The sequence below is a fragment of the Cyprinodon variegatus genome, unplaced genomic scaffold (assembly GCF_000732505.1).
Source record: "Cyprinodon variegatus isolate N-32 unplaced genomic scaffold, C_variegatus-1.0 Scaffold559, whole genome shotgun sequence".
NCBI lineage: Eukaryota > Metazoa > Chordata > Actinopteri > Cyprinodontiformes > Cyprinodontidae > Cyprinodon > Cyprinodon variegatus.
The window spans coordinates 170038-184613 of NW_015151012.1; the positions used below are offsets into that span (position 1 = coordinate 170038).

General features: G+C 35.5%; 1 protein-coding gene across 1 annotated transcript in view; it reads right to left on the reverse strand.

The window, feature by feature from the left end:
• tm4sf5 (transmembrane 4 L six family member 5) overlaps positions 1 to 4288 on the reverse strand; it is a 12740-nt gene extending 8452 nt beyond the window's left edge. Inside the window, exons 1-2 of the mRNA XM_015391771.1 lie at positions 3981 to 4288; positions 2093 to 2173 (exon numbers count right to left, since the gene is read on the reverse strand). Of these exons, the coding sequence (XP_015247257.1) occupies positions 2093 to 2173; positions 3981 to 4154 (255 nt within the window). The 5' untranslated portion in view covers positions 4155 to 4288. The remainder of the gene's footprint in view (positions 1 to 2092; positions 2174 to 3980) is intronic.
• Between the last annotated feature and the right edge of the window lie 10288 nt (positions 4289 to 14576).

Consider the following 14576-nt stretch of genomic DNA (forward strand, 5'->3'; position numbering starts at 1 on the left):
AGGGAGTTACTACTCAGCATGTCAAAGTTCTGCATACACCTAATAAGCTACCATTTGACCCAGATGTGTTGAAAAAGAGAGATAACTTAAAAATGCAGGATGAACTTTGAATTTTCAAGAAAGAAAAACAGCAACAGCAGATAACAAAGATAAGCTGAGCTAAATTGAACGAGTGACAACCAGCTTCCAAGAAATGTAGTGGATTAGAAATTTGAATATTTGACTTCGAAATGTAGTTAAGTGAAAGTTAGAAGAACCCACCCAAAATGTATTAAAGTACAAATACTGAAAAAAATTACTTAAAGATATAGTGGAGGATGTTCTTTTTCAGGGCGGATCATCAAAATATGCGGTCCTCCTAATTGTCAATCAATCTGGTGATATGTTTACGTAAGGGCGTCCTACGTGCTCGTCCACATTTTCACTTATCACTGGCGAGTCTGACATAGTGGAAAAATTGCAATTCTTCTTTTGCAAAGTAAGCTTTTATGAGCGATGCACACAGCAACTTTTGAACAGAGCGTGCTCGAGAAGAAATGGGCTTGTGCATGATCTAGCACTCGTTTAATAGGCGTTCCCTCTCGGGAGTGGGTACAGGGCTGTGCATGTAAATTTTTTTTAAAGTAGAGAGAACAGATCTTTTCAAAAATTTGTGAAAATAATGCGTTATACCTTTAAATACAGTGATCAAGTAAATATACTTTATTACTTTCCACCACTACCTTTAGGGGGACATTTGCCCTACCAAACGGCAGAACAAACAGTGTTTGTTCATGTACATGTGTGCATTTTTCATGTTCAAAGAGGCATTATTGAGTTTTCTGACGATACTGCTACATGTGACCAGATGTTTTTTTTTTTCTGAGTTTTTTCACCTTATGTGGAGTTGCCATTGGTGTCTGAGCTGAGCTGAGCTAGAAGAGTATCCACAAACTCTATATTGAATACAACGCTTCGATTGTTTAGATTGGACCCATTTAACAAGGAAGGACTTGACCTCACATGCGCTGAACAGCGTGGAAATTTCCGACCTGAAGTAAATTGAGGGAAATTAAAGCTGAGGTGTCAGTCTGAGCGTCAAAAGATGTTTTGGTGTTAAAGGATCAATAAAAAAGGCTACTGTACAAAGATATTTTTAACAAAAAATGTACATAATGACTCTTTAAGATTGTTTTTTTGTTTGAATATTATTAGCTGTCTCTTAAGCCCCTGTCTTATCAGTTGTTTGTGAAATAGTTTATATTATTGTGCGAAGGCTAAAACAACTACTGGTTAAAAACAAATTGCAAAATGAAAAAAAGTAAATGGAAAAAAATGTCAAACATCTACACCAAAAACAACAGCAAGTAAAATAAACCCCCTTTAATTTCTTGCAACTGCACCCTTTTTTCTGGACTTTTAGAGTTCTTTTGGAGCTTTAGATATTCTGTCATGCAATGTGTTTCATCATTTTTGGCCCACTTGCACCTGTTGGCCACTGTTCAAGCTGGATTTCCAACAGCAGGATACAATGTTCACAAATACAGAAGCAGATTGCTATTGGGTGTGGTTAAACTTTAATAATCACACCTCGTAAACTTTTTTCTTTCTGTTTGCTCTACAGTAATAGAAAAATGTCCTCTATCTAATACACTTGAATACACATACTATCTGAAAACTCTGGCAAAGACCACAAGTGTTCACATGACTGTGATCTGTTTTATGTGATTGAATTTTTAGAGGAAAAATATCAGAGAAAGACTAAGTGGATTAAGAAAAGTTTTTTTCTTCTAGGATGATCAGTTGAAGATAAGAGACAGGAAGCTATCCAATACTTAGGATGTTAAAAAACAAAAAGAGAGTAATTTCTTATCCTAACTTTTCAGACTAAAGCGCTCCAGATCTTTACTTATGAATGAAATTTGTGATAGATAAGGAGACATCATGTAAAAATCAGATAAACCATATAGATTCTTGAAAACATATTTAGTAAATAATAATACCTAAACAAAAAGTTTGTAAAGGAATAAATTAAACCTTAAGCCTATAGCTGCCTGTACTGTGCAATTTTACTGCGTCTCTTCAATCCAGTTTCCCAAATGTATCAACTCACCCTGCAGCGATTCCCACAGCAGCCTTTTCCACAGCAACCTTTGCCTCCGGCTCTAATAGCAGAGCAGCTCGGGCACAGCATCTGTAAAATTGAAGAAAAAAAAATAAAATAATACCCTCATTACTATTTTATTTTTATAGAAAGAATAATGAGTACCAGTGTTGGTACTAGATTTTGGTATTACGGTATGTCTTGCGAATTCAGAAAACATTATTAAAAAGGCTACACTAGACATATTTAATGCTATGTTCCAGATTTAAAACCTATGTTTAGTAAAAGGTTTAAGTCACAGAGAACTGTTGATGTCCACCTGTGATGGTTAAGATTTCAGGTAGGTTGCTGGAGTTTAGGCCATAAAAGATTCTGTTCTTATCACTTTGAGCAAATATTTGTGAATCCCAAGCGATGTACTAAATGGGGCCTGATATCCACATGTTAAGAGGCAGTAAATAGATGACACTTCCTGGTCATTGTTTGTAATGTTATCATGCAGAAAAAGAAAATCCCCACAAAAGTCAGAGGTGGCAGCTGCTGCTTAACTTCATTAAATACGTAATGATTAGTGTCCATGGCTGATATTTTTGTGGGTATTTTGCACTAGACAGGGAAGAGATCAAGCATAGTTTTCCTTTAATAGCTGCATAACTAAATATATGCTGACTATAATTTATTCCAAGCCCCAAATAGACAGATTGATTCAGATTGTTGCAGTGAAATTAGTAACACTGACGTTGAACAATTTTATAACAAACTTAAAATCAGTCTTGCAATGATTATGGATTAAAAAGTTGCATCTGACCATAACCAAAAAAAACCATCTGGAATAAATGTCTTCTGTACCGTTGAACCCAAGTTTAGGTTGTAGTCATGAAGCAAAGCTCTGCTTGTGGAAAAGGTTTTTGTACAATTCCTTTGTTCTCTATGTAGTTCAGGAGGGAATATGTCCAAATGGGATACAACCAGATTGATCATATCTAACAGAACTAAAATGTCTCTTCTTCAAATAATTTAAAATAAAGATGTCCTTGGTAACTGTTATTAGTTCTTATATAAATCTGGTTTATTTCTATACAGATTGAACAATGTAGAACACTAGCATTACCGCTTAGCATTCAAAGGTTTTCCTGTGATAAGGTGGGGCCATGTAGACAAACGGACAAAAGGGAAGGGAAAAACTTGTTTTATTATTATATATTTTATTACCGGTATATACAATATTATGTTATATTATACGGATAAAGTTAGAGTTTTGAACATTTTTCATTTCGTACATTTCGTTTTTTTCAAATAAAAACTTAAAAGACTGTAATTATTCTTCTCTTACGTATATAAATGTATATCTACCGGTATATATATATATATATATCTATATATATATATCTATATATATATAGATATATATATATATATAGATAGATAGATAAATATATAGTATGAGAAATGTCATTTTTACCAATAATGAACTACGTTAGATAGCGTTAGAAATTATTTCATTTTACATCAACAATTCTTTATATACGTAGCAAGTCCATCTGAACCACAACTTTCTTGGTTGTGTTTGGTGTAGCTTAGATAATCTTGTTATAAATTACAGTTTTTGTTTTCTTATTTGTCTAATTTTTTTTTGTTAGATATGGATTTCCAACACTAAAAACTAAAGGTAGCAAAGATCAGAGAGGATTTATGAAAACAAAGTTAGTGCCAATTAAAAAAACAGGAATTAATAAGTAACTTCTCTTCTACTTATCAGAATAATGCTTCTTTATTTTATGAGGCTCCTCTATCAAACCCAATAAAAACAGCACATTTGAATTTACAAGTTTACATAAGGCAAAGTCAGAATCCAATATAAAAAAAGAAACAAAACTGTAAAAAAATAAATACTTACAAAGAGGCCTCCCCCTATGAGGCCCCCCATTAGCCAGACTTGCAGGGAGATCTGGCCAGTGTTTAGTTTCTGTCCATCGGGAAAGAAGAGCAGCAGGTTGGAGATCATGCAGATGAAGGCCGATGGCAGCAGTATCAGGCCCACCAGGCGGGCACACTTTCCAGTACAGCACATCCTGTCAGATTTATTTTTTGTTTGTTCCTCAACCTAAAGATTTATCCACTCCTCTGTCTCTGATCGCCTCCACCAGCTCAAAGCAAATTAAGGGGGCAAAAAATGAGTCAAACCATGAAAAGCTCAAACGTGAAATGAGATCACTGCTGACTCTGGCGAGGTGAAAGTCAAACACAGTGACGGTTACAGCAGGAAGGGGAGAGGGAACAAAGGCCAAGAGTCGGCGTGACTGCCCCCGCCTAATCAGATACTGTCACCTGCCTGTTAGTTCAAAATAAAGATGCTTAAGCGAGGAAGCAATGTGAATATGAGTCATGAAGTCCTAACTAAACAGAAAAAAGACAAATGGACTCTGTTCTCCCTGATGAACACCCTTTGACACCCCCTCAGAATATTATCACTATCATTCAATCCGGAGTCGTTATAAACCCATATGTGCATTAAGTGCATATTATACTATATATACTATATTAGTGATGTTTTCTAGATACACAAAATGCGATGAAAGAAAAGAATCTAGAGACCTAAATGAAGGAATTGAAAACACTTCGTTGATTTGAAACGACATTCAGATTAGATTAGACATTCAGATTAGCAAGCAGATCATTACTCATTTAACACATAGTTTGATAATAGACTGAATAATGCTATTGAAATCCTGTCTAGACATGTGCGCTATGTTACTATGCCTCTAATAACTTTTGTAATCTTGTGCAACCTCAACGATTCAAGCAACTAAGCATTCATGAAATGCTCCACTCTAAGTACCGCTCACTAATGCAGACGGTCCAGGTTCGGCAAAGCAGGAACCAATAAAATTGTAAGAGAATTAGGGTAAGAAAAAGTAATTGGATAAAGTTAGGTTAAGTAGACATTGTAGAAAGCTAAAAAGTAAGACAATAGGAGATAAAAGGGGTTAAAAGACTCAGACTCCCTTTTATCTCCTCTTTCTTTAATCTTGTCTCCTTTTTTTCTGTTTTTACTTTCCTGTTTACCTACATTCCAGTGTCCATATAATCTATAAAACTCCCTGCATAATTATAATAAAGCTATTTATATGCATAAAACAAGCGGAACACTATGGCGATAGCCGTGCTGCTCCACTTGTGAAAGTAAAATATGTTGGGCTCTTTTTGGCATCAAGACAATTATTCTTATTGCCACATTTCCAGACAGGACACCGTAAAAAAAAATAAAAAATTACCTAGTCACCTAAGCTGGACTTGGGGATGTGTAAGCAAAACCTACGTCCTGTCCTTTTCTTTAACTATAGTTATTTTAGTTTTGTTTAAACCTAATTGCCTATTAGCCACACAGCAGGGATTGATCCTCCCTCTCTGGGCCTTCCTTGGTTGAGGGTGAATGGCGGTAGTGGCCTAGAGCCAAAATACAGTGAACTTTGTTTGCTTTTTAATGTACAGACAAAAAAGGGGTTTTTATAGCATTGCGTATTTAAATCCCATTCTGGGTTCTTTGTCCCCTGCTGTTTGTTGGTGTTTTGTCTCAGTTCCCCATCTTCCATCCACACACAAAAAACATTCAAGTCAGATTTGTTAAATATTTTATTATTATTATCTCTATTATTATTATAATAGATAGTTTTCCCAGCCTATACCATGTGTTCTAATGTTTTTTTTTAATTTATTTATTTCCCTCAAATGTCACAACAGCTGAAGACGAAAACTTTGGAATAACTTTTTATATGGAATAAGAAATATCCTCACTGAGGTTGTCTGGGCAACCTGTCCAGGGTTGCAGAGCTTGAGTCACCCAATGGCTGCTGAAAATAACTGATGATAGTGTTGTGGGAAAATTTATATCTTTCTCTCATTATATATTAATATTCATATTTACTCACTATAAAAGTTTTCGCTCAGTCTGTTTCTCTCTCAAGGCCACACCATTCCCTGCAGAATGTTGTTTGTAGACCAGACATAGCTTCTTCCCATAACAATCCAGATTCTTTCTCAAGGTTTATTCATAACATGTTACTGTTAAGCAAAGTGTGTGTAATTTGTTATGACTCTGACTGCTTTCGATTGTTGTAACTAGGGGGGAACGAACCCTGCCCAGATCAGAACAGAGCAGAATGCTGTGCAATGATGACTGTTCTCTCTTTGCAAAGATTTTAATAAATGTGCCGACTGAGTGAAATCCATCGATCTCCGTTTATTTAACTAGGATGAATAGTCGAATACTTTTTTCCCACGACAATAGCTTCTTATTTATAAAAATGAGAGGAAATCACAAAATCCAATGGTATATTTTAACATAAAGTTATTTGAAACTGTATCAAACATAAATGATTTATCCATTTGACAATGTTGAGCTTAAATTTAAAATCATAAGAATGTGGAAGCACAATATTTGAGATTTGGCTTAAGCTTTAACCTCTGCCCAAGTTTAACTTTTAACCACTTATTATATATGTTAATAAACTGAGTAAGCATTCAAATGACAATCAAAATAAAATTAATTAATTAGCATTTTGAATTTGCAAAGTAGCCTACTACACTGCAAAAAATGGAAATCTGTATGAATTATTTTTGCTTAACTTGAGTGAATTTTGTCTTGAATTGAGGAGATAAGTGAGACACCTTGCCAATGGAACAAGACAATTTACATTTAAAATAAGAAAAAAAACAATTGCTTTGTCTTATTTCAAGTGATCTAATTGTCTTATTTTAGGAGTAGAAATACTCATTCCATTGGCAAATTGTCTTATTTACCTACTAAAATTAACGGTAAATACACTTATTTTAAGAAATTTTGTACTTATTTGTAGACGGTTTTTGGAGTGTAGCAGCTACTTGAGATAAACATCAACATGTTTATTGTCATAATTTGGGGTGACAGTCAGGTGCAGGAGTTTGCCCTGCAGCCAAGGGGTCATGAGTTCAAACCTCAATCTCCAGCTTTTAACGTTGTTGCGTCCTTGGGCAAGATACTTCACCTGCATTGCTTATTGATGGTGGTCAGATGACCCGGTGGTAGCTGTGTACAGCAGCCTATATCTATATACAGTTTTCTATAAATAAAAAAACAGTGTTTTATTGTGGGGGATTATTTAGACAGCATAACAACGTTATACTTAATTGAACAGATGGAATAAACTTTTGTCTTTATAAAGAAGCTGTGATGAATAATGGCCTCTTCTCTTCTGTTTTAAAGGAAGCACTGGTTTATTTCTTTTTTTTTTTTTTTAGATCACTGAAGCTAAAAAAAACCTCATTGAGACCAGATCCCCAATGTTCTTACATGTCCAAGTGTATTAAGGTCATTATGTTCCTTATTTACCACTATCAATGTTCTAAAGTCCTTAAACTCTTAGCAATTATTGATTTTGTATAGAAAGTTTTTAAATTAAATCACAATTAAATAATGTAATGAAAATAAAAGCATGCACCACTAAGTGTTTTGTGCTCTTTAGCTAGGAAATCCTTTACTCTGGGGATACTTTAAGGTAGCTGTAGGCTGGTTCACTGATACAGTAGTCTGAGTCTTTTAACCCATAACTGGATTTAGGTTTATTGTGTTTTCAGTAGGGTTTTTCCCCCATTTGAATCTTCAGTTCTACAATATTAGGTCAAGCAGCAATGAACTTTTTTATTTAACATTTTATAACTAATAACCAGACTTATTAGTTATAAAAACACTGTAGCCTATTGTTAAATGTAAAATTGTGTGTAATCTGTCTACATAAAGTAAATTAATTATTTCTAATAATTTCACTCATAAAGCCATTTTTGGGTGGCAACTCTTCTGTAGGCAAAATCTTCGTCTTTGTCCATTCAGGATTCCCCTTAAGGCGTCAAACAAAGAGAGTTTTTAAGAATGAATAACTGGACTATTAAAAAAAATAAATAAAAAGAAAAAGGTTTTTTTATATTCTCAAAAATTACATTGCAGGATTTCGCTTTGTTATTCCTATATTTAAAAACAATGCAGCTGATGCTTAATAAAAATCCAGGTTTAACATGACATTTACTTTGGTAACTTTATAGGTTTTTTTCCTAATGCATTTAAAGACCTGAACTTTCCGCTGATATGGGGCCCAGGCTTTACTTGAACAGATTAATTAGAGATTTTAGTCCTTGTGTCTCACAGCCAGGAAATACAAAGGATCACTCTAGCGAATTACTCCTTCACCCTTTGGTTAAATAGTAAAATATCCAGTTGAAAATATTGCTGTGTATAAATCAGCTTATGAAACAAAACTGTTTTTTGCCGAAGTCTTTGTCACAAACAACCGAGAGATGACCAGTTCACAACCACAGAATGTGTCAGAAAGATTTATCAGCATTTTCTTATTTTATTGGTTTACCAGTTCCTGTAAGGCAGATGTGTGTTGATCTTCAGGCGTCAAAAGTGACGATAAGATAAGAAACTTTTACTTCCCTAAACTTGCCAATATCTACTGTCTGATTAACCTTTTAATATTTGATTAAAATGGGACTGTTACATGCAAGGCTTGACCATAGTTTATGTCACCATAGAGGAAAATGGTGATAAAAAAAATAAAAACAGCTTGACAGAACAATCTCCAAATCTTATGCTTCTCTAATCTTTATTGCTTTTTATTCTATTTCCTCTGCAGTGTATGGTGCTGCAATAAAGGCAGAATTGATTTAAAGGTTAATCACATCTTTACTAGGTGTGCATATATTGTTTAGGCCTCTCTTGACAGCACTTGTACAGTACTGCTTTTTTCTCTTAGTCCATCCAAAGTTATATGAATATGAAATGATTTTTTAAGATCAAAGAGCCTTGGTAATATTTTTAACATTTTGCTTGGACACGAAACCATGATCCAGGGGCAACTGAGTTGCACACTGCTTAAAGAGGTCATGATGAACAAAATAAAAGATAAAAAACAAACACAAACTGCAAAAGAGTTTTAAATTACGTGTTTTACCCTATATAGTTTGATTTTCACACAGTTAATTTTTATTTCAAAACGAAAGTGTTCATCAAAATGCAAAAGTGTATTAATAAAAATGACAATGATAAGGCCGACATTGATATAAAAACAGAAAATTCTAATCTAGATCAAAAAACATTTATCACATGTTTTAGAAAATTTAGTAAAAACTGAATGTCTGGCTCGCAAAGCAAAAAAGAAACAGTATTTTCCTACAGGCATGTTCCAGTTGTGTTCCTCCAAATAGAATTAAGAGTATTAATCATTTACTTGCTTTAGATAATGAATCACAGAGTTTTGCTATAGCACATGCAGACTATCAGAGGTGGTTAATCCAGGTCCAGAAAGTAAAATGCCTCTATAGAGGTTAGTTCCAACATCTTGCATTTTCCGTTCCATACAACAGACTGGAGGCTAATCACCTGCTTATTAGGACAATGATGAAGGAAAACTAGGCAGCGTTTCTACATTCTAGACCTGGATTAACCACCTGTGCATATATGTAAATAAAACCTCACACAAATTTGAAAAGTATTAATATAGTCCATCAGACATTCCTATAGAAATCAGTGTCTACTGGACTCATATTCACATAGCATAGCAATCCTTTGCAGAGTCGGGCCAGGAGGACGACAAATGCAAGCGTCTCAAATAGAGCGTTCCAGAAGGCAAACGTGTACAGCGATTTATTACAGTAAAGACCATCAGCAGCTGAGGGGTCGTAGTTTGGCTGATAGACAGAGAAAACCCACACATCACCTGGGAGATATACACAGGACAAAAACATAACGTTAGTTTCCTGTAGAATAACTTTTGAGCAATAAATATAATAAAAAATTACGATTTGATCCAACATAATGTAAAAAAGAACTGGAAAGAGCTTAGGAGGAAGCCTTCAGGAACTCCACATTTAATGAGGACTTAAGCTGGATCAAAGTCATATAGCTTTAAAGCGTCTTTTGTGTTAGTTGAGACAGAAGTGAAACTGTATCTTTAGAAAAAAACTAACAAACAGCACAGGCATAAGGCATTTAAGAAAAGAAAATCAGCTTTTGATATTTTCCTTAGTACCTAGCAGGATCCAAATGATGATAAACAGGCCTGAGAAGCACTGCAAATAGACTTTGAAACCTCTGGGATGCTGTCGTGGTCGAGCAGCATCATTCGCCAAAGGAATTATCCCCAACAAAATCATCAGGGAGAAAAAAAACATCCCCAACAGAAATTTGGGGATGTACGGCTGCTGAGGGCAGTCCCAGAAATACAGCACTCCTGGTGAGAGATTAGGGTTAATAACTCATATAATTACTCAAAGACAATAAGAGGCTAACATGTTAAAGAAATACTTCACCAACCAAAGATCCCTCGGGCCACAGTAAGGGCAATCCATATTACCGCAGTTACAACTGTAATAATTAGACCAGTATTGTCAACTTATATTTGCATACCTGTATATCAATACACAAATTAGAAAAAAACATAAAATTTCACACCTTAAAACAAAGCATTTAATCAGATAAAACAGTATATTTAACCCAGTAAACATTAAGTGCAACATTAATATAAATGCTTTGGGGAGCTGTCAATATACCAGCAGAAACTTAAAAAAAAACAAACCCAGTAGCCGGAAGTATTTTCACTTCTTACTACGAATGATAGACCATGAATAGATTGTTTCTGACTTTTCAGTAACATTTTTTTTTTTTTATCTGCGAGGGAAGCCAAATCAACAAACAAAAAACATATGTGGGTCATTGGAGGACAAGAGGGTGATTAAAGCACAAAAAACTAAACTCACAACAAAACAACCATTTCTAATTAACACCAAATATTACTGCATGGAGACTTGTTTTATAAACCGGGATGCTCTGCTTACCTGACTCGAGTCTTGGGGTTCTTGGTGGTGGATTGGTCAGGTGAAGCTCCCACACAGTTCCAACAGTTATTGTCACTGCATGGCCTGTAGATGGTGCTAAGTATAGAGCATGTATTGCTTAATTAGATTCCAGATTGGATCAAATAGTATGGCTGAGCGCAACAATATGTTTTTAAGCAGAGTGAGGCAAAATGTGCTGAATTATCCAATGATTTCAAGTAAATTATATCCATGTAAGTGTGCATTTAGTGTTTAAGTAGGGCTATTACTTAAACATCGGATCTCAGGATTTTTTTCTTACCAAATATGATTAATTGTTTTCTTTCCTTCCTTAAGTTTCATAATAAATATGACAAATGGGACATTACTTTTAAATACTAGCTTTTATTTCAACCATCCCCTATGGGAGGTGACCTTAATTCGAAGGACATTAAAAATTCAAACTGTGAAAAAACTTGTAAAACAGTGTTTCACAACAAAAAATGGAAATATAAAAAACTAAATGTTTGCTAATGTTTTACATTCTCATCTAATTTATCAGTTATAAGTTATTACACATCTAAGAACCAAAAGTAATGAATTGATGTCACCCTGAGCTACAGTATGGAAGCCAAGAAGTGCATAAAAAATCCAGATTTTCCAAAAATGACATCCTGATAAACAGACAATTCAGTTAATCTATTTTATTAATTAATTTCACAGCCCTGTGTTGAAATAAATTAACTGAAGACTTTAATCACACTAACATGTTTACGTTAGGTTGACGTCCTGTGGTGTTCCCATCGACAATAAGTTTGTTGTTTTTTCTTTTACTACTTTTTACCAGCAGACATTCGCAACCTTTCCCCACTACAAATCTGATGCAGATCCTCTATGTCACCTTGCAGCAAAATATTTACTATCTGTGTGATATTGTAGATGATTAAACTTGCCTGCCATTTGTTCCAATAAGTCCTCCCTCTGAATCCGTCCTCAAAGAAGATTTAGATTATTCACATAAAAGCTGTTGAGAACAAAGGGGAAATTCCTTGGTCAGCTGTTTTTGTTTGCTGGTTAGATTGATCTTGATGAGACTGTTAAAAATGCTTTCGATAGGCTGGGAGGGAGGGTGAAAAACAAAAGAGAAAAAGTAAAAGTAAAACAATTCTCTCTGAATCTTTTAATTTACTAGAAATTTACAGAGGTGGATTATTTGCATTGAATATTTACGTATTAATTCAACTTGGACAATAAAGCTGGTAGAAGGAACAGAAATATGTGTTTTCCAAATAATTAATTGCTTCAATAAATATAAAAAGGAGCTTCCGTACGGTAGCTTTTATGAAAGATGTCTGAATAATATTAATATTTAACCACTGTTACTTCTCAACATTGCAGTCTTGCAATGTTTTACTTTTACTTTCTCTTTTTGTTCTCAAAGTCATGCCAACATACTGTTGGCACATTTCTTTCTTAAACTGGCTCATCAAGTTGAATTAAAGCAAACAAACACAAGCAACTGATCAAGGAGTTTCCCATTTGCCCTAACAGAGCTCCTGTGTGTAACTTTAACCATCTGAGCGGTCTGATTCAGAGAAAGGACGTCCTCTCGGTGTAAATGGCAGGCAAGTAAATGCTTATATAATTATATCTAAATGTGATGTTGGACAGAATTATTGATCTGATTTGTGTGTAGAATTAGGCATATAAAAGGATAGGTTGGTAATGTTACATAATAGCTCTACAGTAAATATATTTTTACACTTTGTTTACAATCTCAGAACGAAGCACATCCTTAAAAGAGCTAAAAATATGTCATGTTGGGTTCAAGGCGTCTAACCCACATGCAGAAACCACTCTTGAAGTAGGGAAAAAGTTAAATGATTTATTTAACAATGTTCACAATGAATGGTGCACAGGTTCTTGGTTCTTCAGACTGGTCATGGGAGGAAAACCACTGAGGAGGACAGAGCCGTTAGAGTTGATCCAGGAAATTTGCAGTTTACAGATGACGGGGTTAAATACCTGCTCAGAGAGGGATCTGATCAGCACGGAGGGAAACCTTGAGGGTCCAGAGGCTAGTCGGCAGGCAGAGAGCTGAGGGCAGAGGCAGAGATTGAGACAGAGATGCAGGCAGGCAGATTCCAGACAGAGATATTTCCTCCAGGGTGGCAGGTTTCCAGATTTGTCAGGATCTGTGAGGCAGAAGAATACAGAAGAATACAGGATCGGACAGGTTAAAAAAAATCAGGGTTTCAGATCAGGCAGGCTGGCTCAGGTTTTGCTAACCATTACTGGCAAACACTCTGGCAGGCAAGTGTCAGCCTCCTCCTCCTTAAATAGGTCTTCTGATGAGCAGACAGGAAACAGGTGTGTAGAGGTGAGCTCATGCCCTCAGGAGGAAGATCTCAGGCGCCCTCTGGTGGAGAAAGTGGCCAAGCCTCCAGATCCCAACATATAAAGATGCATAGAAAGTGACTTAGTGTTTTTTGGGGGTATTTTTTGGTATGGTACCATATTAAGGTAGGACCATAAAGATAAAATTGATTGATGTATTTTAATGTAAGATATGACTAATATAACTTAACATTATTAAAGCAACCAATTCTGTTTAGCCCCATCTACAGGCCATCCAGTGACAGTAACTCTTGGAACCGTTTGGAGGCTTCAATTGACTCCGCCACCTCCAAGACCTCCCAGATTGCAAGGTAGGTGGTGCATTCAAAGATTTTTAGCCGATTATATCACATTGTACAGGTACACCTTGGACAGTTGGCCAGTGCACCTTTGAAATTCATTATTGAAATTAAAATTTAAAAAATGACTGTAACTGACATCCATGTGAAAATAAATTTGAACCTTTCATTACGTACAAAATGTCTGCAGACTTGTTTGAAAGCACTGTTAATACTAATTCTCAGTAAATAAGCTACTTTCTAAAAAACATCAACTGCTTTTATGAGAATATTGAGCAAATATAATTTGTAAATTTATGTAAATAAATTTGTACATTTAAAGTAAATACTTGAAGCCAGAGTAAAGTGTTATAATTACTTAGCAATTGAATCCCAGGGAGGAGGAAAATCTTTACATTCAGCTCTGGTAGCAGCAACCAAAGAAGTACTGGCTTGTTAGAAGAGACTACCAGCACTGATAGGAGCAGATGCTGAAGGATTTTAAAGTAGTTAATTCGTTTCATCGTTGATAGTAATTTCTTAACACTTCTTGTGCAATGCCTGGACAGAATCTGGAGACCATATTATTCAACTGACACATGGAATAAGCATCATGAAAGAGGTCACTAAGTAAACTGCAACAGGGCAGAGGTATCTCTTATGGCTAGATGAAAGGGGAGCCTGGGACCCGGAAGAATCTGTAACAGGAGGCAAACAAGCCAGGCAGATGTTTCCAGTGGGGCCGAGGCAGAAGGCAGACATAAGGTCCAGGCTTGGGTTATACACAATTAGACAGAGCAATCCATATAGGCACAGAGGAAAACAGACTTGGTTGAGAGACAAGGCAGGCGGCCAATGTCCATGAACAAGGCAGGCAGTTGAAAAACAGGAACATGACCGGTCAAGTTCAGGAAGCCATAACAAGGAACACTGGATGGTCTACTCTCACAAATGGCTTTTAAGAATGTGGC